The sequence below is a fragment of the Bufo bufo genome, chromosome 2 (assembly GCF_905171765.1).
Source record: "Bufo bufo chromosome 2, aBufBuf1.1, whole genome shotgun sequence".
Classification (NCBI taxonomy): domain Eukaryota; kingdom Metazoa; phylum Chordata; class Amphibia; order Anura; family Bufonidae; genus Bufo; species Bufo bufo.
In genome coordinates, this window is record NC_053390.1 from 346,815,099 (window position 1) to 346,838,842 (window position 23,744).

General features: G+C 44.1%; 1 protein-coding gene across 1 annotated transcript in view; it reads right to left on the bottom strand.

Moving 5' to 3' along the window:
- LOC120991516 (cytochrome P450 1A1-like) overlaps nucleotides 1-23,744 on the bottom strand; it is a 44,594-nt gene that overhangs the window by 4,576 nt on the left and 16,274 nt on the right. The window contains exons 4-5 of the mRNA XM_040420313.1: nucleotides 23,125-23,214; nucleotides 20,581-20,704 (exon numbers count right to left, since the gene is read on the bottom strand). Coding sequence (XP_040276247.1) covers nucleotides 20,581-20,704; nucleotides 23,125-23,214 — 214 coding nt within the window. The remainder of the gene's footprint in view (nucleotides 1-20,580; nucleotides 20,705-23,124; nucleotides 23,215-23,744) is intronic.

Genomic DNA, 23,744 nt, shown 5'->3' on the forward strand with positions numbered 1-23,744 from the left:
AGAGTGCAGCCATCAATTGCAGAGAGGTCATTAGTGTTGAGCGAATCAAAGTTCAGGGAAAATTCAATTTCCTGCTAAGCCGAATTTTCTCAAGCTTTGTGGTAACAAATTGATTTTCCCTGAAATAGCGGGAACATTTTTTTAAAAAATCAGACTTATGCCGCCGCAGCAATCCTGCCTGAAGATCCCACGTCTAGAGTTGAGCGAACACCTGGATGTTCGGGTTCGAGAAGTTCGGCCGAACTTCCCGGAAATGTTCGGGTTCGGGATCCGAACCCGATCCGAACTTCGTCCCGAACCCGAACCTCATTGAAGTCAATGGGGACCCGAACTTTTGGGCACTAAAAAGGCTGTAAAACAGCCCAGGAAAGAGCTAGAGGGCTGCAAAAGGCAGCAACATGTAGGCAAATCCCCTGCAAACAAATGTGGATAGGGAAATTAATTAAAATTAAAATTAAAAAAATAAAAATGAACCAATATCAATTGGACAGAGGTCCCATAGCAGAGAATCTGGCTTCACGTCAGCAGAGAATCAGTCTCTTCATGCCATAGCAAAGAATCTGGCTTTATGTCAGCAGAGAATCAGTCTCTTCATGCCATAGCAGAGAATCTGGCTTCATGTCAGCGCAGAATCAGTCTTCATGTCATAGCAGAGAATCAGGCTTCACGTCACCCACCACTGGAACAGGCCACTGTCACACATTTAGGCCCCGGCACCCAGACAGAGGAGAGAGGTCCTGTAACAGAGAATCTGGCCTTATGTCAGCACAGAATCTGTCTTCATGTAATAGCAGAGAATCAGGCTTCACGTCACCCACCACTGGAACAGGCCACTGTCACATATTTAGGCCCAGGCAGAGGAGAGAGGTCGCGTAACAGAGAATCTGGCTTCATGTCAGCACAGAATAAGTCTTCATGTCATAGCAGAGAATCAGGCTTCACGTCACCCACCACTGGAACAGGCCACTGTCACACATTTAGGCCCCGGCACCCAGACAGAGGAGAGGTTCATTCAACTTTGGGTTGCCCCGCAATATAATGGTAAAATGAAATTAAAAATAGTATTGAATGAGGAAGTGCCCTGGAGTAGAATAATATATTGTTAAGGGGAGGTAGTTCATATCTAATCTGCACAAGGGATGGACAGCTCCTGTGGGATCCATGCCTGGTTCATTTTTTTGAACGTCAACTTGTCCACATTGGCTGTAGACAGGCGGCTGCGTTTGTCTGTAATGACGCCCCCTGCCGTGCTGAATACACGTTCAGACAAAACGCTGGCCGCCGGGCAGGCCAGCACCTCCAAGGCATAAAAGGCTAGCTCTGGCCACGTGGACAATTTGGAGACCCAGAAGTTGAATGGGGCCGAACCATCAGTCAGTACGTGGAGGGGTGTGCACAGGTACTGTTCCACCATGTTAGTGAAATGTTGCCTCCTGCTAACACGTTCCGTATCAGGTGGTGGTGCACTTAGCTGTGGCGTGTTGACAAAACTTTTCCACATCTCTGCCATGCTAACCCTGCCCTCAGAGGAGCTGGGCGTGACACAGCTGCGTTGGCGACCTCTTGCTCCTCCTCTGCCTTCGCCTTGGGTTTCCAGCATGTAGTCGCTCATGTGTGCCAGGCAGCCCAGAGGTAAGGACAAGCTGTCCTCTGTGGGAGGCGTATCGTCATCGTCCTGTGTTTCCCCCCAGCCACGCACCAGTGATGGGCCCGAGCTGCTTTGGGTGCCACCCCGCTGTGAACATGCTTCATCCTCATCCTCCTACACCTCCTCCTCATCCTCGTCCTCCAGTAGTGGGCCCTGTCTGGCCACATTTGTACCTGGCCTCTGGTGTTGCAAAAAACCTCCCTCTGAGTCACTTCGAAGAGACTGGCCTGAAAGTGCTAAAAATGACCCCTCTTCCTCCTCTTCCTCCTGGGCCACCTCCTCTTCCATCATCGCCCTAAGTGTTTTCTCAAGGAGACATAGAAGTGGTATTGTAACGCTGATAACGGCGTCATCGCCACTGGCCATGTTGGTGGAGTACTCGAAACAGCGCAACAGGGCACACAGGTCTCGCATGGAGGCCCAGTCATTGGTGGTGAAGTGGGTCTGATCCACAGTGCGACTGACCCGTGCGTGCTGCAGCTGAAACTCCACTATGGCCTGCTGCTGCTCGCACAGTCTGTCCAGCATATGCAAGGTGGAGTTCCACCTGGTGGGCACGTCGCATATGAGGCGGTGAGCGGGAAGGCCGAAGTTACGCTGTAGCGCAGACAGGCGAGCAGCGGCAGGGTGTGAACGCCGGAAGCGCGAACAGACGGCCCGCACTTTATGCAGCAGCTCTGACATGTCGGGGTAGTTGCGAATGAACTTCTGCACCACCAAATTCAGCACATGCGCCAGGCAAGGGATGTGCGTCAAACCGGCTAGTCCCAGAGCTGCAACGAGATTTCGCCCATTATCGCACACCACCAGGCCGGGCTTGAGGCTCACCGGCAGCAACCACTCATCGGTCTGTTGTTCTATACCCCGCCACAACTCCTGTGCGGTGTGGGGCCTGTCCCCCAAACATATGAGTTTCAGAATGGCCTGCTGACGTTTACCCCGTGCTGTGCTGAAGTTGGTGGTGAAGGTGTGTGGCTGACTGGATGAGCAGGTGGAAGAAGAGAAGGAGGAAGCTGAGTAGGAGGAGACAGGAGGCAAAGAATGTTGCCCTGCGATCCTTGGCGGCGGAAGGACGTGCGCCAAACAGCTCTCCGCATGGGGCCCAGCCGCCACTACATTTACCCAGTGTGCAGTTAGGGAGATATAGCGTCCCTGGCCGTGCTTACTGGTCCACGTATCTGTGGTTAGGTGGACCTTGCCACAGATGGCGTTGCGCAGTGCACACTTGATTTTATCGGACACTTGTTTGTGCAGGGAAGGCACGGCTCTCTTGGAGAAGTAGTGGCGGCTGGAAACAACATACTGTGGGACAGCAAGTGACATGAGCTGTTTGAAGCTGTGTGTGTCCACCAGCCTAAATGACAGCATTTCATAGGCCAGTAGTTTAGAAATGCTGGCATTCAGGGCCAGGGATCGAGGGTGGCTAGGTGGGAATTTACGCTTTCTCTCAAATGTTTGTGAGATGGAGAGCTGAACGCTGCCGTGTGACATGGTTGAGATGCTTGGTGAAGCAGGTGGTGGTGTTGGTGGTACATCCCATGTTTGCTGGGCGGCAGGTGCCAACGTTCCTCCAGAGGCGGAGGAAGAGGCCGAGGCGGCGGCAGCAGCAGCAGAAGAGGCCGAGGCGGCGGCAGCAGCAGAAGAGGCAGAGGCGGCAGCAGCAGAAGAGGTAGCAGGGGGAGCCTGAGTGACTTCCTTGTTTTTAAGGTGTTTACTCCACTGCAGTTCATGCTTTGCATGCAGGTGCCTGGTCATGCAGGTTGTGCTAAGGTTCAGAACGTTAATGCCTCGCTTCAGGCTCTGATGGCACAGCGTGCAAACCACTCGGGTCTTGTCGTCAGCACATTGTTTGAAGAAGTGCCATGCCAGGGAACTCCTTGAAGCTGCCTTTGGGGTGCTCGGTCCCAGATGGCGGCGGTCAGTAGCAGGCGGAGTCTCTTGGCGGCGGGTGTTCTGATTTTGCCCACTGCTCCCTCTTTTGCTACGCTGTTGGCTCGGTCTCACCACTGCCTCTTCCTCCGAACTGTGAAAGTCAGTGGCACGACCTTCATTCCATGTGGGGTCTAGGACCTCATCGTCCCCTGCATCGTCTTCCACCCAGTCTTGATCCCTGACCTCCTGTTCAGTCTGCACACTGCAGAAAGACGCAGCAGTTGGCACCTGTGTTTCGTCATCATCAGAGACGTGCTGAGGTGGTATTCCCATGTCCTCATCATCAGGAAAAATAAGTGGTTGTGCGTTAGTGCATTCTATCTCTTCCACCCCTGGGGAAGGGCTAGGTGGATGCCCTTGGGAAACCCTGGCAGCAGAGTCTTCAAACAGCATAAGAGACTGCTGCATAACTTGAGGCTCAGACAGTTTCCCTGATATGCATGGGGGTGATGTGACAGACCGATGGGCTTGGTTTTCATGCGCCATCTGTGCGCTTTCTGCAGAAGACTGGGTGGGAGATAATGTGAACGTGCTGGATCCACCGTCGGCCACCCAATTGACTAATGCCTGTACCTGCTCAGGCTTTACCATCCTTAGAACGGCATTGGGCCCCACCAAATATCGCTGTAAATTCTGCTGGCTACTGGGACCTGAGGTACTTGGTTCACTAGGACGTGTGGCTGTGGCAGAACGGCCACGTCCTCTTCCAGCACCAGAGGGTCCACTAACACCACCACGACCATGTCCACGTCCGCGGCCCTTATTAGATGTTTTCCTCATTGTTCCCGTTCACCACAATTTTGAGAATGGCAAATTTGGGAATGATTTTTCAACCCAGAACAAAAAGTCTGCTTTTATGGTCACTACAAATAACTTGACCAGCTAAAACACTGCAGATTTGGTTAAATAGAGATGTGAGACCTGTTTTTTTTGCGCTGTGTGACAGGTATAGGTTTAATCACAGAATCACACTTCTATCAGCACGCTAGCGTGTGTCTTAGGTTTTTCTGAATGACACTATCAATACCTTCAATGTAAGATTTTCTTTTTGGGATAGATTTCAAGTAGGCCTCAAATACCAGAAACTAGTTATTTTGAGAATGGCAAATTTGGGAATGCTTTTTCAACCCAGAACAAAAAGTCTGCTTTTACGGTCACTACAAATAACTTGACCAGCTAAAACACTGCAGATTTGGTTGAATAGAGATGTCAGACCTGTTTTTTTTTTTTTTGCGCTGTGTGACAGGTATAGGTTTAATCACAGAATCACACTTCTATCAGCACGCTAGCGTGTGTCTTAGGTTTTTCTGAATGACACTATCAATACCTTCAATGTAAGATTTTCTTTTTGGGATAGATTTCAAGTAGGCCTCAAATACCAGAAACTAGTTATTTTGAGAATGGCAAATTTGGGAATGCTTTTTCAACCCAGAACAAAAAGTCTGCTTTTACGGTCACTAAAAATAACTTGACCAGCTAAAACACTGCAGATTTGGTTGAATAGAGATGTGAGACCTGTTTTTTTTTTTTTGCGCTGTGTGACAGGTATAGGTTTAATCACAGAATCACACTTCTATCAGCACGCTAGCGTGTGTCTTAGGTTTTTCTGAATGACACTATCAATACCTTCAATGTAAGATTTTCTTTTTGGGATAGATTTCAAGTAGGCCTCAAATACCAGAAACTAGTTATTTTGAGAATGGCAAATTTGGGAATGCTTTTTCAACCCAGAACAAAAAGTCTGCTTTTACGGTCACTACAAATAACTTGACCAGCTAAAACACTGCAGATTTGGTTGAATAGAGATGTCAGACCTGTTTTTTTTTGCGCTGTGTGACAGGTATAGGTTTAATCAGGGGCGTAGCTAGAAATGCATGGGCCCCATAGCAAAAAAAAATTATGGGCCCCCCCCCCCCATAACAGTGTCCCTGACAGTGACTGACCCCCAACAGGGGGTGGAGGCCGACAACTATTGTAAGACGGACCCCGCGTTCCTTATGTAAGTGAGCTTAAAGGGAACCTGTCACCAAAAAATCACTTATTAAGCTGTTAATAGTACCTTTTAGTGCTGCATAGTAGTTTCCTAATGCACTTTTTCTTCATTTAGCCTCCTTGAGAAATCGATGTTTTATTCAGCCGCTGCCCCGTGCTTCAAGTCAGGTTTGAAGTCAAGGGGGCAGCGGCCTAGGCGTCTCCAATCCTGCTCTCCCCGCCTCCCGCCGCCTTTATTGACACGCTGGATCTCAGTGCCGGGACCACGCTCCCAGCCCGCATGCGCAGTAAAGGGCTGCTGTAGCCTGTAGCGCGATCCCGGCTCCGGCTCGTACACTCAGCCGGCTTCAGTTTCGCTACTGCGCATGCGCCCGCCAGCCTTACATACTAGCGCAGTTACAGAAGATGCTGGGCGCATGCGCAGTAGCGAAACTGAAGCCGGCTGAGTGTACGAGCCGGAGCCGGGATTGCGCTACAGGCTACAGCAGCCCTTTACTGCGCATGCAGGCTGGGAGCGCGGTCCCGGCACTGAGATCCGGCGTGTCAATAAAGGCGGCGGGGAGAGCAGGATTGGAGACGCCTAGGCCGCTGCCCCCTTGACTTCAAACCTGACTTGAAGCAGGGGGCAGCGGCTGAATAAAACATTGATTTCTCAAGGAGGCTAAATGAAGAAAAAGTGCATTAGGAAACTACTCTGCAGCACTATAAAGGTACTACATACTAGAACATACTTTGCACAAGTTTATTATTTACAACTTAAAGGGAACCTGTCACCAAAAAAATCGCTTATTAAGCTGTTAATAGTATTTTTTGGTGACAGGTTCCCTTTAAGTTGTAACTAATAAACTTGTGCAAAGTATGTACTAGTATGTATACTACTATCTAATAATCCTTATCTATCACTTGACACTTCACTAACTTACTGGGGACAGTCAGGACTCCTCTCCACGCCAGACTTTTTCTTTTTACTGTGGCAGACTGCTGGCAGTGCACAAAAGATCAGAATCCATTCACTTCTGTATTGATGACTGATCCTGAAGATCAATTAGGCACACTGGGCGCAGGGGGGCGGGCAGGCAGGCTCCCGCTCTTCACATTCAAAACAGGCAGCCGGCGGCAGCGTAACGTGACGTCACTTCACTCCGTCACGCCGCACGTGCATGGCTGGCAGTGCAGGAGGCGGAGCACAGGGGTGTGATTAGGCTGTGCCCAGGCACACCTCGTGCGCACGCCTATGGGTACGCCCCTGTTCCGGCCCCCTCCACCACCTACCTCATCTTCTGCCCCGGGCCCGCCTGCTCCAGTCCTGAGTCCTGACTTGACGCGGCTTCCCCCCAGCCAGGCCTGAGCCGCGGACCGCCCACGCCCCACCCACTACACTGGGCGGGCGGTCGGGCCTGGCTGCCAGTGCCTGTGTGTGTGTTAATAAAAAAAAAAAAAAAAAAAAAAAAAAAAAATGAATGCGATCCGGACGGGCCCCCAGTGGCGTAGGGCCCCATAGCCACTGCTATGGTTGCTATGGCGATCCCTACGCCACTGGGTTTAATCACAGAATCATACTTCTATCAGCACGCTAGCGTGTGTCTTAGGTTTTTCTGAATGACACTATCAATACCTTCAATGTAAGATTTTCTTTTTGGGATAGATTTCAAGTAGGCCTCAAATACCAGAAACTAGTTATTTTGAGAATGGCAAATTTGGGAATGCTTTTTCAACCCAGAACAAAAAGTCTGCTTTTACGGTCACTACAAATAACTTGACCAGCTAAAACACTGCAGATTTGGTTGAATAAAGATGTGAGACCTGTTTTTTTTTGCGCTGTGTGACAGGTATAGGTTTAATCACAGAATCACACTTCTATCAGCACGCTAGCGTGTGTCTTAGGTTTTTCTGAATGACACTATCAATACCTTCAATGTAAGATTTTCTTTTTGGGATAGATTTCAAGTAGGCCTCAAATACCAGAAACTAGTTATTTTGAGAATGGCAAATTTGGGAATGCTTTTTCAACCCAGAACAAAAAGTCTGCTTTTACGGTCACTACAAATAACTTGACCAGCTAAAACACTGCAGATTTGGTTGAATAAAGATGTGAGACCTGTTTTTTTTTGCGCTGTGTGACAGGTATAGGTTTAATCACAGAATCACACTTCTATCAGCACGCTAGCGTGTGTCTTAGGTTTTTCTGAATGACACTATCAATACCTTCAATGTAAGATTTTCTTTTTGGGATAGATTTCAAGTAGGCCTCAAATACCAGAAACTAGTTATTTTTAGAATGGCAAATTTGGGAATGCTTTTTCAACCCAGAACAAAAAGTCTGCTTTTACGGTCACTACAAATAACTTGACCAGCTAAAACACTGCAGATTTGGTTGAATAGAGATGTCAGACCTGTTTTTTTTTGCGCTGTGTGACAGGTATAGGTTTAATCACAGAATCATACTTCTATCAGCACGCTAGCGTGTGTCTTAGGTTTTTCTGAATGACACTATCAATACCTTCAATGTAAGATTTTCTTTTTGGGATAGATTTCAAGTAGGCCTCAAATACCAGAAACTAGTTATTTTGAGAATGGCAAATTTGGGAATGCTTTTTCAACCCAGAACAAAAAGTCTGCTTTTACGGTCACTACAAATAACTTGACCAGCTAAAACACTGCAGATTTGGTTGAATAGAGACGTGAGACCTGTTTTTTTTTTTTGCGCTGTGTGACAAGTATAGGTTTAATCACAGAATCACACTTCTATCAGCACGCTAGCGTGTGTCTTAGGTTTTTCTGAATGACACTATCAATACCTTCAATGTAAGATTTTCTTTTTGGGATAGATTTCAAGTAGGCCTCAAATACCAGAAACTAGTTATTTTGAGAATGGCAAATTTGGGAATGCTTTTTCAACCCAGAACAAAAAGTCTGTTTTTACGGTCACTACAAATAACTTGACCAGATAAAACACTGCAGATTTGGTTGAATAGAGATGTGAGACCTGTTTTTTTTTGCGCTGTGTGACAGGTATAGGTTTAATCACAGAATCACACTTCTATCAGCACGCTAGCGTGTGTCTTAGGTTTTTCTGAATGACACTATCAATACCTTCAATGTAAGATTTTCTTTCTGGGATAGATTTCAAGTAGGCCTCAAATTTCAGAAACTAGTTATTTTGAGAATGGCAAATTTGGGAATGCTTTTTCAACCCAGAACAAAAAGTCTGCTTTTACGGTCACTACAAATAACTTGACCAGATAAAACACTGCAGATTTGGTTGAATAGAGATGTGAGACCTGTTTTTTTTTGCGCTGTGTGACAGGTATAGGTTTAATCACAGAATCACACTTCTATCAGCACGCTAGCGTGTGTTTTAGGTTTTTCTGAATGACACTATCAATACCTTCAATGTAAGATTTTCTTTTTGGGATAGATTTCAAGTAGGCCTCAAATACCAGAAACTAGTTATTTTGAGAATGGCAAATTTGGGAATGCTTTTTCAACCCAGAAAAAAAAAGTGTGCTTTTACGGTCAATACAAATAACTTGACCAGCTAAAACAGTACAGATTTGGTTGAATAGAAATGTCAGGTCTATTTTTTAGGCGCTGGGTGACAGGCTCAACTTGCCCCTGATGTAATATATGGCCAAAAAATAACCACACTGTTGATGGTTAAATGCACTTGGGTGACCCAGGCTCAGCCTGCACCAGATGTAGTATATGGCCAAAAAATAATCAGACTGTCGATGGTTAAATGCACTTGGGTGACACAGGCTCAGCCTGCACCAGATGTAGTATATGGCCAAAAAATAATCAGACTGTTGATGGTTCAATGCACTTCGGTGACACAGGCTCAGCCTGCAGCTGATGTAGGATATAGCACAAAATAACCACACTATCGATGGTTAAATACACTTGGGTGACACAGGCTCAGCCTGCAGCTGATGTAGTATATGGCCAAAAAATAATCAGACTGTTGATGGTTAAATGCACTTGGGTGACACAGGCTCAGCCTGCAGCTGATGTAGTATATGGCCAAAAAATAACCAGACTGTTGATGGTTAAATGCACTTCGGTGACACAGGCTCAGCCTGCAGCTGATGTAGGATATAGCACAAAATAACCACACTATCGATGGTTAAATACACTTGGTGATAGCTCGTGCTGGCGCACCACAAGTCACAAAATTGCCGCCGATCACCCCAGAAAAAAAGTGATCTAAAAACGCTCTGGGCAGCCTCAAAAAAGTGAGCAAGTCAATATTAGCACTTCAATGATCCACAGCTGCAGATCGATCACAGAATGAAGTCTTTTGGAGGAGTTAATCTGCCTAATCTCGCCCTAACGTCGCAGCTGCAACCTCTCCCTATACTGATCATAGCAGAGTGACATGCGGCGCTACGTGACTCCAGCTTAAATAGAGGCTGGGTCACATGGTGCACTGGCCAATCACAGCCATGCCAATAGTAGGCATGGCTGTGATGGCCTCTTGGGCCAAGTAGTATGACGCTTGTTGATTGGCTGCTTTGCAGCCTTTCAAAAAGCGCCAAGAAAGCGCCGAACACCGAACCCGAACCCGGACTTTTACGAAAATGTTCGGGTTCGGGTCCGTGTCACGGACACCCCAAAATTCGGTACGAACCCGAACTATACAGTTCGGGTTCGCTCATTCCTACCCACGTCCAATGTGATGACACGAGATTTCACGCTGGAACTTCAAGCAAGATGGCTGCGGCAGCCTGTTCACAATCATATGGATGAGGTAAGTACAATTTAATTTTTTTATTTGCAAACACTAAAATGCTTAAATATAGATTTTGGATGCCACGATTAGTGATGAATGCGGCATCTGAGGGGTTCAAAGACAGGAGTGGCTCAATCACCATTCCCTATCATTGCACCCGCTATTTACAAAGAAATGTACTTTGTGACAAAGTAATTCGTTATGAAGCAGATTTTTGGTAAAATTTGGAAAAGCAGTCAATTTTAAAGTGTAACTGCTATTTCATTTTTTTATACCTTAATGGTATAGTACACCCTGCTTTTGTGTAAATGCTTTTGTGCTTTTTCAGTTTTAACTGATAATAACTCCCAGAAATGTGTGTTACTTCCCTACCCTGCAGCCTCTTCTTACAGCGTTGTCATGTGCAGCCGTCTCCTCTCTGATATAAACATGAGGGGAGAGCACTGGAAGGAGAAGCACAGCCCTGAGTGCCTGTGCAGAAAGTAGAGGGGGGGGGAGATGCTGCTTTCTCCTGAATGGTAGCAGTTAGAAACATGCAACTGGTCTTGTTTAAAAGCTGACATTCCAGAAATGACAAGCTAAAGTCAAAGCAACAGAGGAGAAATCACTGTTAGAAATCGAGTCGGAAATAATCGCAGGTAAAACCCGCTTTTACTTTCACTTTCAGCTGCATTCACTGCATCCCGATTTCTATCAGTGATATCTTCCCCTGTACTGAACATTCTGGTATTGTCTGAAAGCTTGGAATTTCATCTTTTAGACAAAACAAAGCCCATATTGCTGGTACCAAACCTGAGATATGAGCAGTTAATGCAGACGTCCCCACCCCCCCTGTCAGTGTGGAGGAGAATGAGGGAGCAGCTGCAGAGCTGACAGGTGACTATTAAGAGGCTAAAACTAATGCCTACTGATTTCATGCAATTGCAGGGCCTGTCTCTGGTTAGCTGTATGTGAGAGAATACACACTGCTCTGGGATAGTGGGGGGGTTATCTGTATTCTGATTGGTCCTGCTGATAGGGTTGCTAAGGGCTGAATATAGACATCAGAAAGGCAAAATTAACTGAAAAATTAGCTTCATAAATATCTTTCAGCATCATATATGTTAGGAATTTTATTTTTGGTAGTGAAATGGCAGTTGCACTTTAAAGAACCTAAAAGATTTCAGTTTGTTTTTCAATTGAGTTGTACAGTTTATAGGTCACATTAAAGGTGGAAAAAGTTCTGAAATGATTTATCTTTGTTTCATTTTTTTACATCACAGAAACCTGACATTTTAACAGGGGTGTGTAGACTTTTTATATCCACTGTAAATAAATTGCTATAATGCATAGTAATCCTGAGAGCGCTGAACTGATTGCTACCCCATGCTGCGTGAGGTTTCAGGGGTCACGGCCCCTTCCACTTTTTTCTCTTTTTGTTATTTTTTCTTTACGTGGCGAAAAAGAAACAAAGCAATGTTGTTTTCTTTCTCTGCTTCTGACTGTTGGCTGGTTTCAGATTCTGTCAGTGCCTCATAGTTTTTTCTCTGTTGATTATCCTTTTTCCCTGTTTGAGGTGTTTTTCTCCCAGAGCGCAGCTTCATATGTCCTCTATCAGACTGGCTTTTTATCTTGTGTACTAAAATCACTTGAGGTACAAATTTTTCCAGCTATAGTTTGTCGCATGCGTCTTTGCTGGCGTCTTTCATCGGCCCATGTATAGACTCTGTTATGTAGATAGTCTCAATTATCTCTTTCAAATTTAGATATTTTTTCTTTTAAGATAGAGGATCGGAGCTTGTTTAGACTGTCATTTAGCTCAGTGTGGATTTTTCACATTCCTCCATTGTTTTATTAGTTTTTATTTCCTGTATAAGATTAAAATTTTAAATGTAAAATTTAACATTTTAAAATTTCTTTTTGTACCACTGTAATTTATTGTTGCAGATGGTCAAAAGCATTAGATCTAGCAAATGCCGATTATTCATTGCATACTATTTTTGATGATAGTCTGCATCGTCCTGTAATAATATTAGGGTTAATGGACATTGCAATCCTCTTGGGATACGTTGGACTTTAACATATTCCGTAAGCGTAGATGCAAAAGAGTGTGTATTATTTATACCTCACAAATAACCTTTTGAATAAGGCCTCTTGCACATGACCGTATTGGCTTTTTCAGTATTTTAACGGATCCGTTGTTCCGTTTTTTGTTTCCGTTGTGTTTCTGCTCCGTAGATCCGCAAAAAATCTCTGTATGGTTTCCGTATGCGATCCGTTGTTTGCGGATCGCAAACAGAAACCTAAAATTTTTAATATTAATGTAATGTACAGTAATGTATTTTAACAGTATACACATGGGCAAAGTGGGCATGGATCTGCAAAAAACGGATGACATACGGATGTGTTCCGTATGCATTCAGTTTTTTTGCGGACCCATTTACTTGAATGGAGCCACAGATCGTTATTTGCGGGCAATAATAGGACAAGTTCTATCTTTCAGCAGAACGGATATACGAAAATACGGAAACGGAATTCATACGGAGTACATTCCGTTTTTTTTGCGGAACCATTGAAATTAATGGTTCCACATACGGACTGCAAACGGAATCCACAAAAGAGAACGGAAACGGAAAAAATAAATTTGTGTGCAAGAGGCCTAAGACTAATACGACTGAGTGGATTATGTGGATATAAAGGAATCTTTACCTTTAATTGATAATGCCACAAGTTAGCTTTACAATCACCTAATGCTTGTCACAGCATCATGTGCCTTTATTTGTTAGATGGCAACACAATGCAACTTCTTAGCTGCCAAATCAACCAAGTATTTTTTTTTTTTTGTGTTTAATGTTGAGCCAAATATAAATCTAGAAGAAAGTATATTCAGTTTAATTTCATCCATTAAAATGCTATGATCTGAAATAAAACCATATTTATTTTGATTGATGCTATAATGCTAGATATTACTTTTTTCTGCTTTGTGTCACCTGTCGTGGCACGTAGCTTCAGTCTTCTTTACTGTCAGAGCCTTATTGCTCTGATTAGGAGGGATGAACAGATGTATTGTAATGCATTGCAGAGGGGATCAGACCCCAAAAGTCAGAAATAAAGTAAAAAAATAAAGTAAAAAACTGTGTTTTTACAAAAAAAAGCTTCAAGTGAAAAAGAAAAACGCCCCTTTTCCCCTGATTTTATAATAAAAAATAGAAAAAAAAAGAAAAAAACACACATATTAGGTATCGCCGCATCCATAACGACTGGCTCTATAAATATATCACATGATCCACTCCGTCCGATAAACACCGTAAAAAAAGGTCATTTTTGTCACCTTACATCACAAAAAGTGCAACACCAAGCGATCAAAAAGGTGTATGTCCCACAAAATGATACCACTATAACCATCACCTCATCCTGCAAAGAATTAGCCCCTACATAAGAAAATCGCTAAAAAAATAGACACATGAGACACTAAAACATCATTTTTTTGTGTGTCAAATATGCTATTATTGTGTTAAAGTGAAATAAATAAAAAAAAGTATACATATTAGGTATTGCCGCATCCGTAACAACCAGCTCTATGAAAATATAACATGACATAACCCCTCAGGTGAACACCGTAAAAAAATTTAAATAAAAACTGTATAAAAAAAAGCCATTTTTCTCACCTTACATCACAAAAGTTGCAACACCAAGTGATTAAAAAGGCGTATGCCCCTCTAAAAAGTACCAAATCAAACCTACACCTCATGTCTCAAAAAAGGAGACCCTACCTGAGACAATCGGTCAAAAAATAAAAAAGCTATGGCTCTCAGACTATGGATACACTAAAACATCATTTTTTTGTTTCAAAAATGCTATTATTGTGTAAAATTAAATAAAAAATAAAAAGTATTAGGTATTGCCACATCCGTAACGATCTGCTCTATAAAAATATCAGATTACCTAACCCTTCAGGTGAACGCTGGAAAAATAAATAAATAAAAACTGTGCCAAATTTACTACATTTTTTGTCATCTTGCCCCATAAAGTGTAATAATGAATGATCAAAAAATCATATGTACCCAAAAATTGTACCAATAAAAACATCAACTCTTCCTGCAAAAATCAAAAAATATGGCTTTCAGAAAATGGAGACACAAAAACATACTTTTTTTAAACATGCTTTATTATGGAAAACTGAAACAACCAAACAAAGAAAGTAGACATATTTGATATCATTGCATCCGTAACAACCTGCTCTATAAAAATAGCACATGATCTACCCTGTCAGATGAATGTTGTAAAAAATAAAAACAATGAAAAAACAGCCATATTTTGGTTACTTTGCCTCACAAAAAACATAATATAGAGCAATTAAAAATCATATGTACCCCAAAATAGTACCAATAAAACTGGCAACTTTTTGGGAGTTTCTACTGTAAGGGTGCATTAGGAGGGCTTAAAATGGGACATGGCATCTAAAAACCAGTCCAGCAAAATCTGCCTTCCAAAAACCATATGGTGTTCCTTTTCTTCTGCACACTTCAGTACGCCCTTACATCAGTTTACAACCACATGTGGGGTGTTTCTGTAAACTGCAGAATCAGGGTAATAAATATTGAGTTTTGTTTGACTGTTAACCCTCGATGTGTTAAAGATTTTTTTTATTAAAAGGGTTAACAAAGTTTGTAAAATAAATTTTGAGTAGCTTGAGGGGTGTAGTTTCTACAATTTGGTCATTTATGGGGGGTGTTCACTATGTAAGCCCAACAAAGTGACTTCAGACCTCAACTGGTCCTTAAAAAGTGGGTTTTGGAAATTTTCTTAATTACTATTATCCGAGTAAACCTGTCAGCATTGCCAGTGGACAAGCGGATACGCTTATCTGTTATAATGCAACCAGAAGCACTAAATACACCCTCAGAAAAAACGCTGGCGGCAGGGCAGGCCAGCACCTCCAAGGCATAGAACGCAAGTTCGTGCCCCGTGTCCAGCTTGGACGCACTGAGGGATTATTTAGGACGCTGACATGGTCTGCTATGTATTCCTTCACCATCTTCCAAAACTTTTCCCTCCTTGTACCACTAGGCCGCGCTTCAGGATGAGGTTGCTGGCGGGGGGTCATGAAAGTGTCCCATGCCTTGGAGAGTGTTACCCTGCTTTTGTTGGAACTGCTGTGTGTTCCCCTTGTCTCCCTTCCTCGGTTGCCTAAGGAAGTGCGGACTGTGCCACCAGCGTTGTCAGATGGAAAGTTTTACTCGTCCAATCCACCACAAGAATTAGAGATGAGAACTTCTCTTTGTAGCGGGGGTCGAGAAGGGTGAACACCCAGTAATCCGTGTTATCTAAAATGCGTATAACGCGAGGGTCGCGGAAAAGGCAGCCTAACATGAAGTCAGCCATGTGTGCCAGAGTACCAACAGGCAAGACGTCGATGTCGACATCAGGATGACTCTCCATCTCCTCATCCTCCTCTTCTGCCCATCCACGGAATTAAATTAAAGTTCCATGGGTAGCAGAGGTAACTGTCTCCAGCTCCTCCTCTTCATGTTCCAATTCGCACCGAGAAGACGAACTAAGAGTGGACTGACTATCACCCTGTGTAATGTCTTCCACTATTTCCTCGTCTGCTACATTCAGAGCGTCGTCCTTAATTGTGAGCAGCGATCGCTTGAGTAGACACAGCAGTGGGATGGTTATGCTGATAATAGCGTTATCGCCACTAACCATCTGTGTGGATTCATCAAAGTTTTTTAAAACCTCAAAGAGGTCTGACATCAATGCCCACTCCTAGCTTGTGAATAGTGGCAGTTGACTCAAAAGGCGACGACCATGTTGCAGCTGGTATTTCACAACTGCCCTCTGCTGCTTTCAAAGCCTGGCCAACATGTGGAACATAGAGTTCCAGCGCATGCTCACATAGCACAACAGTTGGTGAGCTGGAAGCCGCAAGTGCTGCTGCAGTGTTGACAGACCAGCTGAAGCTGTGGACGACTTGCGAAAATGGGCACACACAAGGCGCATCTTCACTAGTAGCTCTGGCAAATTGGGGTAGGTTTTAATAAACTGCTGAACCACTAAGTTTAAGACTTGGGCTAGGCATGGGATGTGTGTCAGGTTGCCGAGCTCCAAAGCCGCCATCAAGTTACGGCGATTGTCAGACACAACCATGCCTGGTTGTAAGTTGAGTGGCGAAGGCCACAGCTCGGTCTGATCCCTTATACCCTGCCACAGCTCTGCGGCAGTATGCTGTTTGTCCCCTAAGCAGATCAACTTCAGCACGGCCTTTTGACACTTACCCACAGCAGTGCTACACTGCTTCGAGCTAGCGACTGATGGCTGACTGCTGCTGGAGGTGGAAGTGGAGTAGGAGGCGGCGGAGAAGGAGAAGTGGGGGTTGGAGCCAATAACATAGCTGCTGGCAGAGACCCTGATGGACGTAGGGCCTGCAATCCTAGGCGAAGGTAGCACCTGTGCCATCCCAGGGTACGACTCACCCCTGGCCTCCACAACATTCACCCAGTGTGCCGTCAGGGAAATGTAGCGTCCCTGGCCACCAGCACTTGTCCATGTGTCCGTGGTTAAGTGGACCTTCCCAGTAACTGCGTTGGTCAGGGCACGGGTGATGTTCTGGGACACAGGCTGGTGTAAGGTGGGCACGGGACACCGTGAAAAATAGTGGCGGCTGGGGACTGCGTACTGAGGGACGGCCGCCGAAATCAGGCTGCGGAAGGCCTTAGTGTCCACAAGCCTAAATGGCAACATTTCAAGGGCCAGTAATTTCGAAAGTTGCGCATTTAGTGCTATGGCCTGTGGGTGAGTGGCTGGGTATTTGCGCTTGCGTTCAAATGATTGTGTTATTGACATTTGGATGCTGCCCTGGGACAGGGAAGTGGATGTTGTTGCTGATGGTTCATGCGAAGGTCCAGGTGCAGGGCGAGGGGCATCCAGGCCTGCGCCTTCGACAGGGGATTGGCCAGCAGTGCGTAACACAGGGAAGAGGGGGCAGTGGTGTGACCAGCAGACCCAGATTGTGGACCCAGGCGTTCGGCCCACTTATTTGGGTGCTTGGATGCCATGTGGCGGATCATGCTGGTCGTGGTGAAGTTGCTAGTGTTCACGCTCGGCTCATTTTGGTACGACACAGGTTGCAAACTACCACTCTTTTGTCGTCTGCACTTTCCTCAAAAAAGCGCCATACTGCGGAACACCTACCCCTTGGCAAGGTAGATTTACGCATGGGGTGCTCAGTGTAACGGTTGGAGGCCTATTTGGTGTGGGCCGACTTCTCCCTTTTGCAACCCCACTGCCTCTTCCAGCCTGTTGCAGTGCTGCGGATCCCTCCCCTCTGTACTGCTGTCCTCGCTCGGCTTTTCACCTTCCCATGTTGGGTCAGTGACCTTATCGTCAACCACCTCCTCTTCCACTTCCTCACTCTGCTCATCCTCCTGACTTGACCTAACCACAACCTTAGTGATTGACAACTGTTTCTCATCATTATCCACCTCGTGATTAAATGATTGCCGTTCACTACCGTCATCTTCTTGAAACTGTGAAGGCTCAAGAGGTTGGGAATTAGGGCACAATATCTCAGGTCCCTTTTCAAGCGTGCTGGGTGCGAGGGCCAAATGTAATAGTGGCGCTGGAAAGAGCTCCTCGGAATATCCGAGTGTCCACCATTTGTTTGGCAAGCCTCTCCATGGTGGAAGGAAGGATGATCATAGTGAGGATTCGGTTGACCAGACTCTTGGCTACAGTGACTGGACTTGGTGGAAGAGAGGGTGGTGCTTAACTGACTGGAAGCATTATCTTCAGCAATCCAACCGACCAACTGTTCGCACTGGTCCAATTTGGACAGTGTTGTCCTGCGCCGCCCAGCTAAGTTGGACATGAAGCTGGGTACGGTGGATGTTTTTTTTTTTCTGGTGCACTGGCAGCAGGCACAACATTCATTGCACCCAGGGCCATGGTCTCTGCGTGCACCATCAGTATCACGCCCACTTCCCCGTCCCTTAGTGCTCGCCTTCTTCATATTAATGGTTTTGTCACTAGATGTGGTGCAGATTGTTTTACAGTCCCCTAAAGACACAGTTTTCGGATGCAGGACAGTATATGTCACAGAAATCTACAGAATATCCACAGAATATGGACACTATATTAGGCCCAGATTAGTTAAATTTGCCCTAAAGAAACAGTTTTCGGATGGCATACTGTATATGTCACAGAAAACAACACACTATGGACACTAGATTAGGCCCAGATTAGTTAAATTTGCCCTAAAGAAACGTCTTTTTCGGATGGCGTACTGTATATGACAAATCGATCAGTCGGCACTCCGTAATGTTACTAGGCGGAGCACGTGTTCAGGGCCAGCTTCCCACACGTATCCATATAGAAAGGATCGCCGCTCACTAATATCAATGCAATGTTCTTTTAATGTTTCACATAGAGGAGCAATAATAGATCAGGTGACGCGTTTTGACTCTACATGAGTCTTTGTCAAACCAGGGTTTGACAAAGACTCATGTAGAGTCGAAACGCGTCACCTGATCTATTATTGTTCCTCTATGTGAAACAATAAAAGAACATTGCATTTATATTAGCGAGTGCCGGTCCTTTCTATATGAAGGCGTACTGAATGTCACAGAAAACAACACACTATGGACACTAGATTAGGCCCCTGATTATTAAAATTTACGCTAACGAAACAGTTTTCGGATGGCGTACTGTATATGTCACAGAAAGCCACACACTATGGACACTAGGTTAGGCCCAGATTAGTTAAATTTTCCCTAAATAAACAGTTTTCGGATGGCGTACTGTATATGACAAATCGATCAGTCGGCACTCCGTAATGTTAATCGGCGGAGCACGTGTTCAGGGCCAGCGTCCCACACGTATCCATATAGAAAGGATCGCCGCTCACTAATATCAATGCAATGTTCTTTTAATGTTTCACATAGAGGAGCAATAATAGATCAGGTGACGCGTTTTGACTCTACATGAGTCTTTGTCAAACCAGGGTTTGACAAAGACTCATGTAGAGTCGAAACGCGTCACCTGATCTATTATTGTTCCTCTATGTGAAACAATAAAAGAACATTGTATTTATATTAGCGAGTGCCGGTCCTTTCTATATGAAGGCGTACTGTATGTCACAGAAAACAACACACTATGGACACTAGATTAGGCCCCGGATTATTAAAATTTACGCTAAAGAAACTGTTTTTGGATGGAGTACTGTATATGTCACGGATGTATATTACACGCACACACTACAGAGACAGTAGATGAGGGCTGGCCCCTGATTATTAAAATTTACGCTAAAGAAACAGTTTTCGGATGGCGTACTCTATATGTCACGGATGTGTATTAAATCTGCCCCTTCCTCAGCATGGATGTCCCTGAGACTGATCAATTTAGCGCAGGTAAAAATTTATTGCTGCTCTAAAACACACACACACAGTAGTCCTTAAAAGGACTTTTGGGTCTTTGAAAAGCTTTTCTTAGAATAAGAACTGTGAATTTCGCTCCCTACACTGCCTTTCCCTTCCTACGCTCTGTTCTCCCTGACTATGACTGATCCGAGCATGTGTCATCGGGTGCTATATAGCACCCGATGACACGTTCCGGCCAGCCAATCACTGTAATGCCAGCAGCCAACATGGCTACTGGCATTACAGTGAGGGCAGAACTTACCTGCACGTTTATTGGCTGCTTAGCAGCCTCGAAACGTGCGGGAAGGAGACTCGAGCATGGCACTCGAGCACATGCAGTACCCGGCCGAGTACCGCCATGTGCCAAGCATAGCGATGCTCGAGCCGAACAGGTATTCTGCCGAGCATGCTCGCTCAACACTACAAATCATCCAATGTGATTTCCTGAATTTCATTTTTTAATTCTGTTTCTCAGAGTGGGAATGCAGCTACAATGTGAATTTCAGACCCCTCTCTGATTTCTAAGTGGGAGAACTTGCAAAAATCGCAGGGTGTTCAAATACTTCTGTTCCTCACTGTAGTTGAGGCCTAACTGTACCTTGTGGCTTTGATTTTCACTAAAATCTAATCTAATTGCCAAGGCCTTTATCTCAGTGCATGCTTTATAGATCAGTGTCCAGCTTGCTCTGAGGAAAGTACAAACTGTGCAAAACTTACACTAGTCAGTGGATCTGGCGTCATATTAACTAGTTATGAACGGTATAATTGTGCCATAGTGTACATCGTTTTACCTCTATCGTGAACCTGAAAATGATGGAAACCACTTGGTTATTTTAAGATGGAAAATCCCTTTGACATACGGCATCACTGTCTATACATACCAGTGGGGAATTGTGAATGGTACAAAAGATGAATGTCTTAGAACTTCATTGATAAACGCCTCGGTGTAATGCAAATCTTTTCTATCATCAAACCTGGGTGATCTGCTTGTTCCAATAATCTCATCTGAGGAGACAATAATTCAGTTTACAACACAATTTAATCCATAAATTTACCAAAAAACATCACTGTACATCATGAAATTTTAATCATTTCACATGCATTTTCAGCTCTTTCTTTCCTTGACCACCATTTCCCCTAAAAGGAAGGGTTTACAGGACCCCATTATAATGAGGGGTCTCAGAAATGGGAGCCCACCAAGCAGACAATTTTAGTTCTAGGAATATTCCATAAATGACACTCTTTAAAAGTTAGATTGATTTATCATACAACTGTTTATTATTGTTTCTATAATTGCTCCTCCAAAGACCAATTCATTAAAGAATGTCTTCACAGATAAATCTTTACTAAAGCAGACCTATCAGGAGAGGTGGCCAGTTTTGATTGTATATCTAGTGGAAAAAATTTCCCTCTGCTCTGGAGCCTCATGTACAGTACCAGAATGAAGCAAATGAAGCTCATCGGGGGCACTTATTTTTATTAGATAATGAATTTGGCTGCATATCCTAAGCATTTAGAAATATGCTTTATAGCAGCCACATGGACCATAGGCACAATAGACAGGAAATATCCATTGACTACTATAGGAGAGTGTTCTTGAGATGCTCAGTGACCTGTGCAGAGGACATTGTACAAAGTGGTGGAGGAGATTAGCTGTGGCCATCACCTATTGTGGTGTGATCCTATGGTATCTATTTACAGGTGTTATCTGTCATTGTAATCCTGCCTGTGATGACAATAAAATGACTGCTGAAATGTGATCTCTTCAAAACAGGAAGTCTCGACATATTATTAGGCTTAGTGACTAGTATAAAAATTCTAGTATAAACTAGTGACTAGTATAAAAGTCTGAAAAAGGTTTTATGAAAAACCTGATTTAAACAATAGGTAAAGTTCTGGGAAAGAGATAAAGCAATGGCTTTTGTTGTTACAAAAGCTGTGAACAAATTCTCCTCTTTAGGCAGTAGCAGTACGGCATGGAATCTGATGGACAAGGCAGAGGAAGTGTGGCTGTGGAGGGGTAGTATATAGTGGCAGCAGGGACATAAGTAACTACAGCAATAGCAGTACAGTATAAAACCTAATAAAGAAGGCAAGATATGTGTGGCTGTGTAGGGGCAGTAGTGGTGGCAACAGGGACAGTGGTAGCTGCAGCAGTACAGTATGGGATATGATGAAAAGGCATACAGTGGCAGTAGTATCATTGGGCTGGCAATAAAGAGCCAGTCCTCACTGTCAGAAATGGCAGATCTATTTATTGACATCAAGCAGAGGTCTGTGAAAATCCTCACAGATCCATACCATTCTGACAGTACACTGGAGGCTGGATAAGACAGTACACGCATGGCAAACTCACCCAGTTCCTGCCACTAGTCCAATCTGCTGACCTAGAAGTCCATGGGCCAGCAGACAAAAGTCACAGTCCAGATATGACTGAACTTGACTGTTCAGGCAGTCCGTATCCATGCGATAAATGGAATTTTTGTACTACAATTTTAAACACTTTTTTTTAAGATAAAATGCACAATCGGACAAAGTCTGCTACAATGAATGGTGAATGTGACATAGGAGAATACACAGGATGACTGTAATGTTGGGCAGGTACATTAGTCTGTGATCAGTGGAGGTTTTCAAAGAAACTTTGCAATATGTTTAAATATATGTCAATTGAATGGAGTCTAGTGCAACTATGAAACAGAAATATATGTCAGCCAGTATACCATCATCATCAGGATTAATATTGTAGAAGATTTTTGTCTGTGATTGTGATTGTATTTAAAGTAAATTGGGCTGAATGGCAGCTAATACACATTAAGAAGAAAATGAGTACTGTAACTTTAAATATTGATGTGCAGTACAAGCACTTGATGGAAATAGCTGCACCACAGTGACACCCAATGCAGTACACTGTCCTTTCCCTGTGTAAAATCTCTCTCTGTCTATCAATTTATTCAACTAACTAATATCTTTATTAAAGCTGTCCCCATTTGACCCTAAACTAGCTGTACCGTGTGTTTAAAGATAAGCTTTATTTGCACTCTGTCTTCCAGACATCCTGTCACATCAGTGTAAAAGCTTAAAATACACATGGTTTTCCTGGTTATGATCTTATATAGTGTCTATTGCACATGTCAATATCATTCCTGCTGATTGGCTGAGGCTGACTGCAAGGCATTAGTGTATCGGCAAGCCTGCCAGCTAGGGCATCACCCAGGGAATCATGTTATACTCTGTTTATCTGCCTTCGCTACCCTGCTGTGCTGTCTTCTAATCTGTAAAATGACGGACACCATTATGAGTGATTCCTCCAAATCAAATCGCACAAATTCAGATTAGCTGGAATTACAAAGTTTTGGGAAATTTAAGATATTTATTTACATAATGTAAAAGCCTGAATCAGAACAACAATTATGTAAATGCCTTACCAATTTCCTTCTGGACTTTCTCTTGCATTTCTGGATACTTTAACAAGTACAACACACACCATAGTAATGCAGAGGAGATGGTGTCAAAGCCTATATATGAAAATAACATTTTAGTCATACAAGGAAACAAACATTGTACTGAATGATAATGTTCTCTAATGGTGTTTTTCGTTTAGCGATGTCAACCTGGTTTCCAACTCATCTCTGAAAGTTTGTCTTCAGAAACCCTCAAGAAACAGCTAATATTGGTATGAGAAGAGACAGCTAGTCATACATTTATATTACAAGGTTAAGTGGTGACACCAAAAAGAGAGCTCCTGTGAATGAACAGTGTAACAGACTCCTTGTTTTTGACTTGTGAGGTGTGCGCTGTTGATCACCTCATTTATGTCTCTCAAAAATGTCTCACTAGTCTGCTAATCTGCCAGCAATTGGGACATGGAGAGGAATGAGCATAGACATATAAACTAGTAGGGAACAACTTTAGTTTTTTTTTTTAGCAGTGACGCCTACCCTGAAAGTTCCACACAAAGCTACATATGCTGTGCATATGTAATTTTCCCCCTCTGGCAATGTACCCAAAGGGGACCATGTAAGACATGTCCCAGATGAGATGCCCC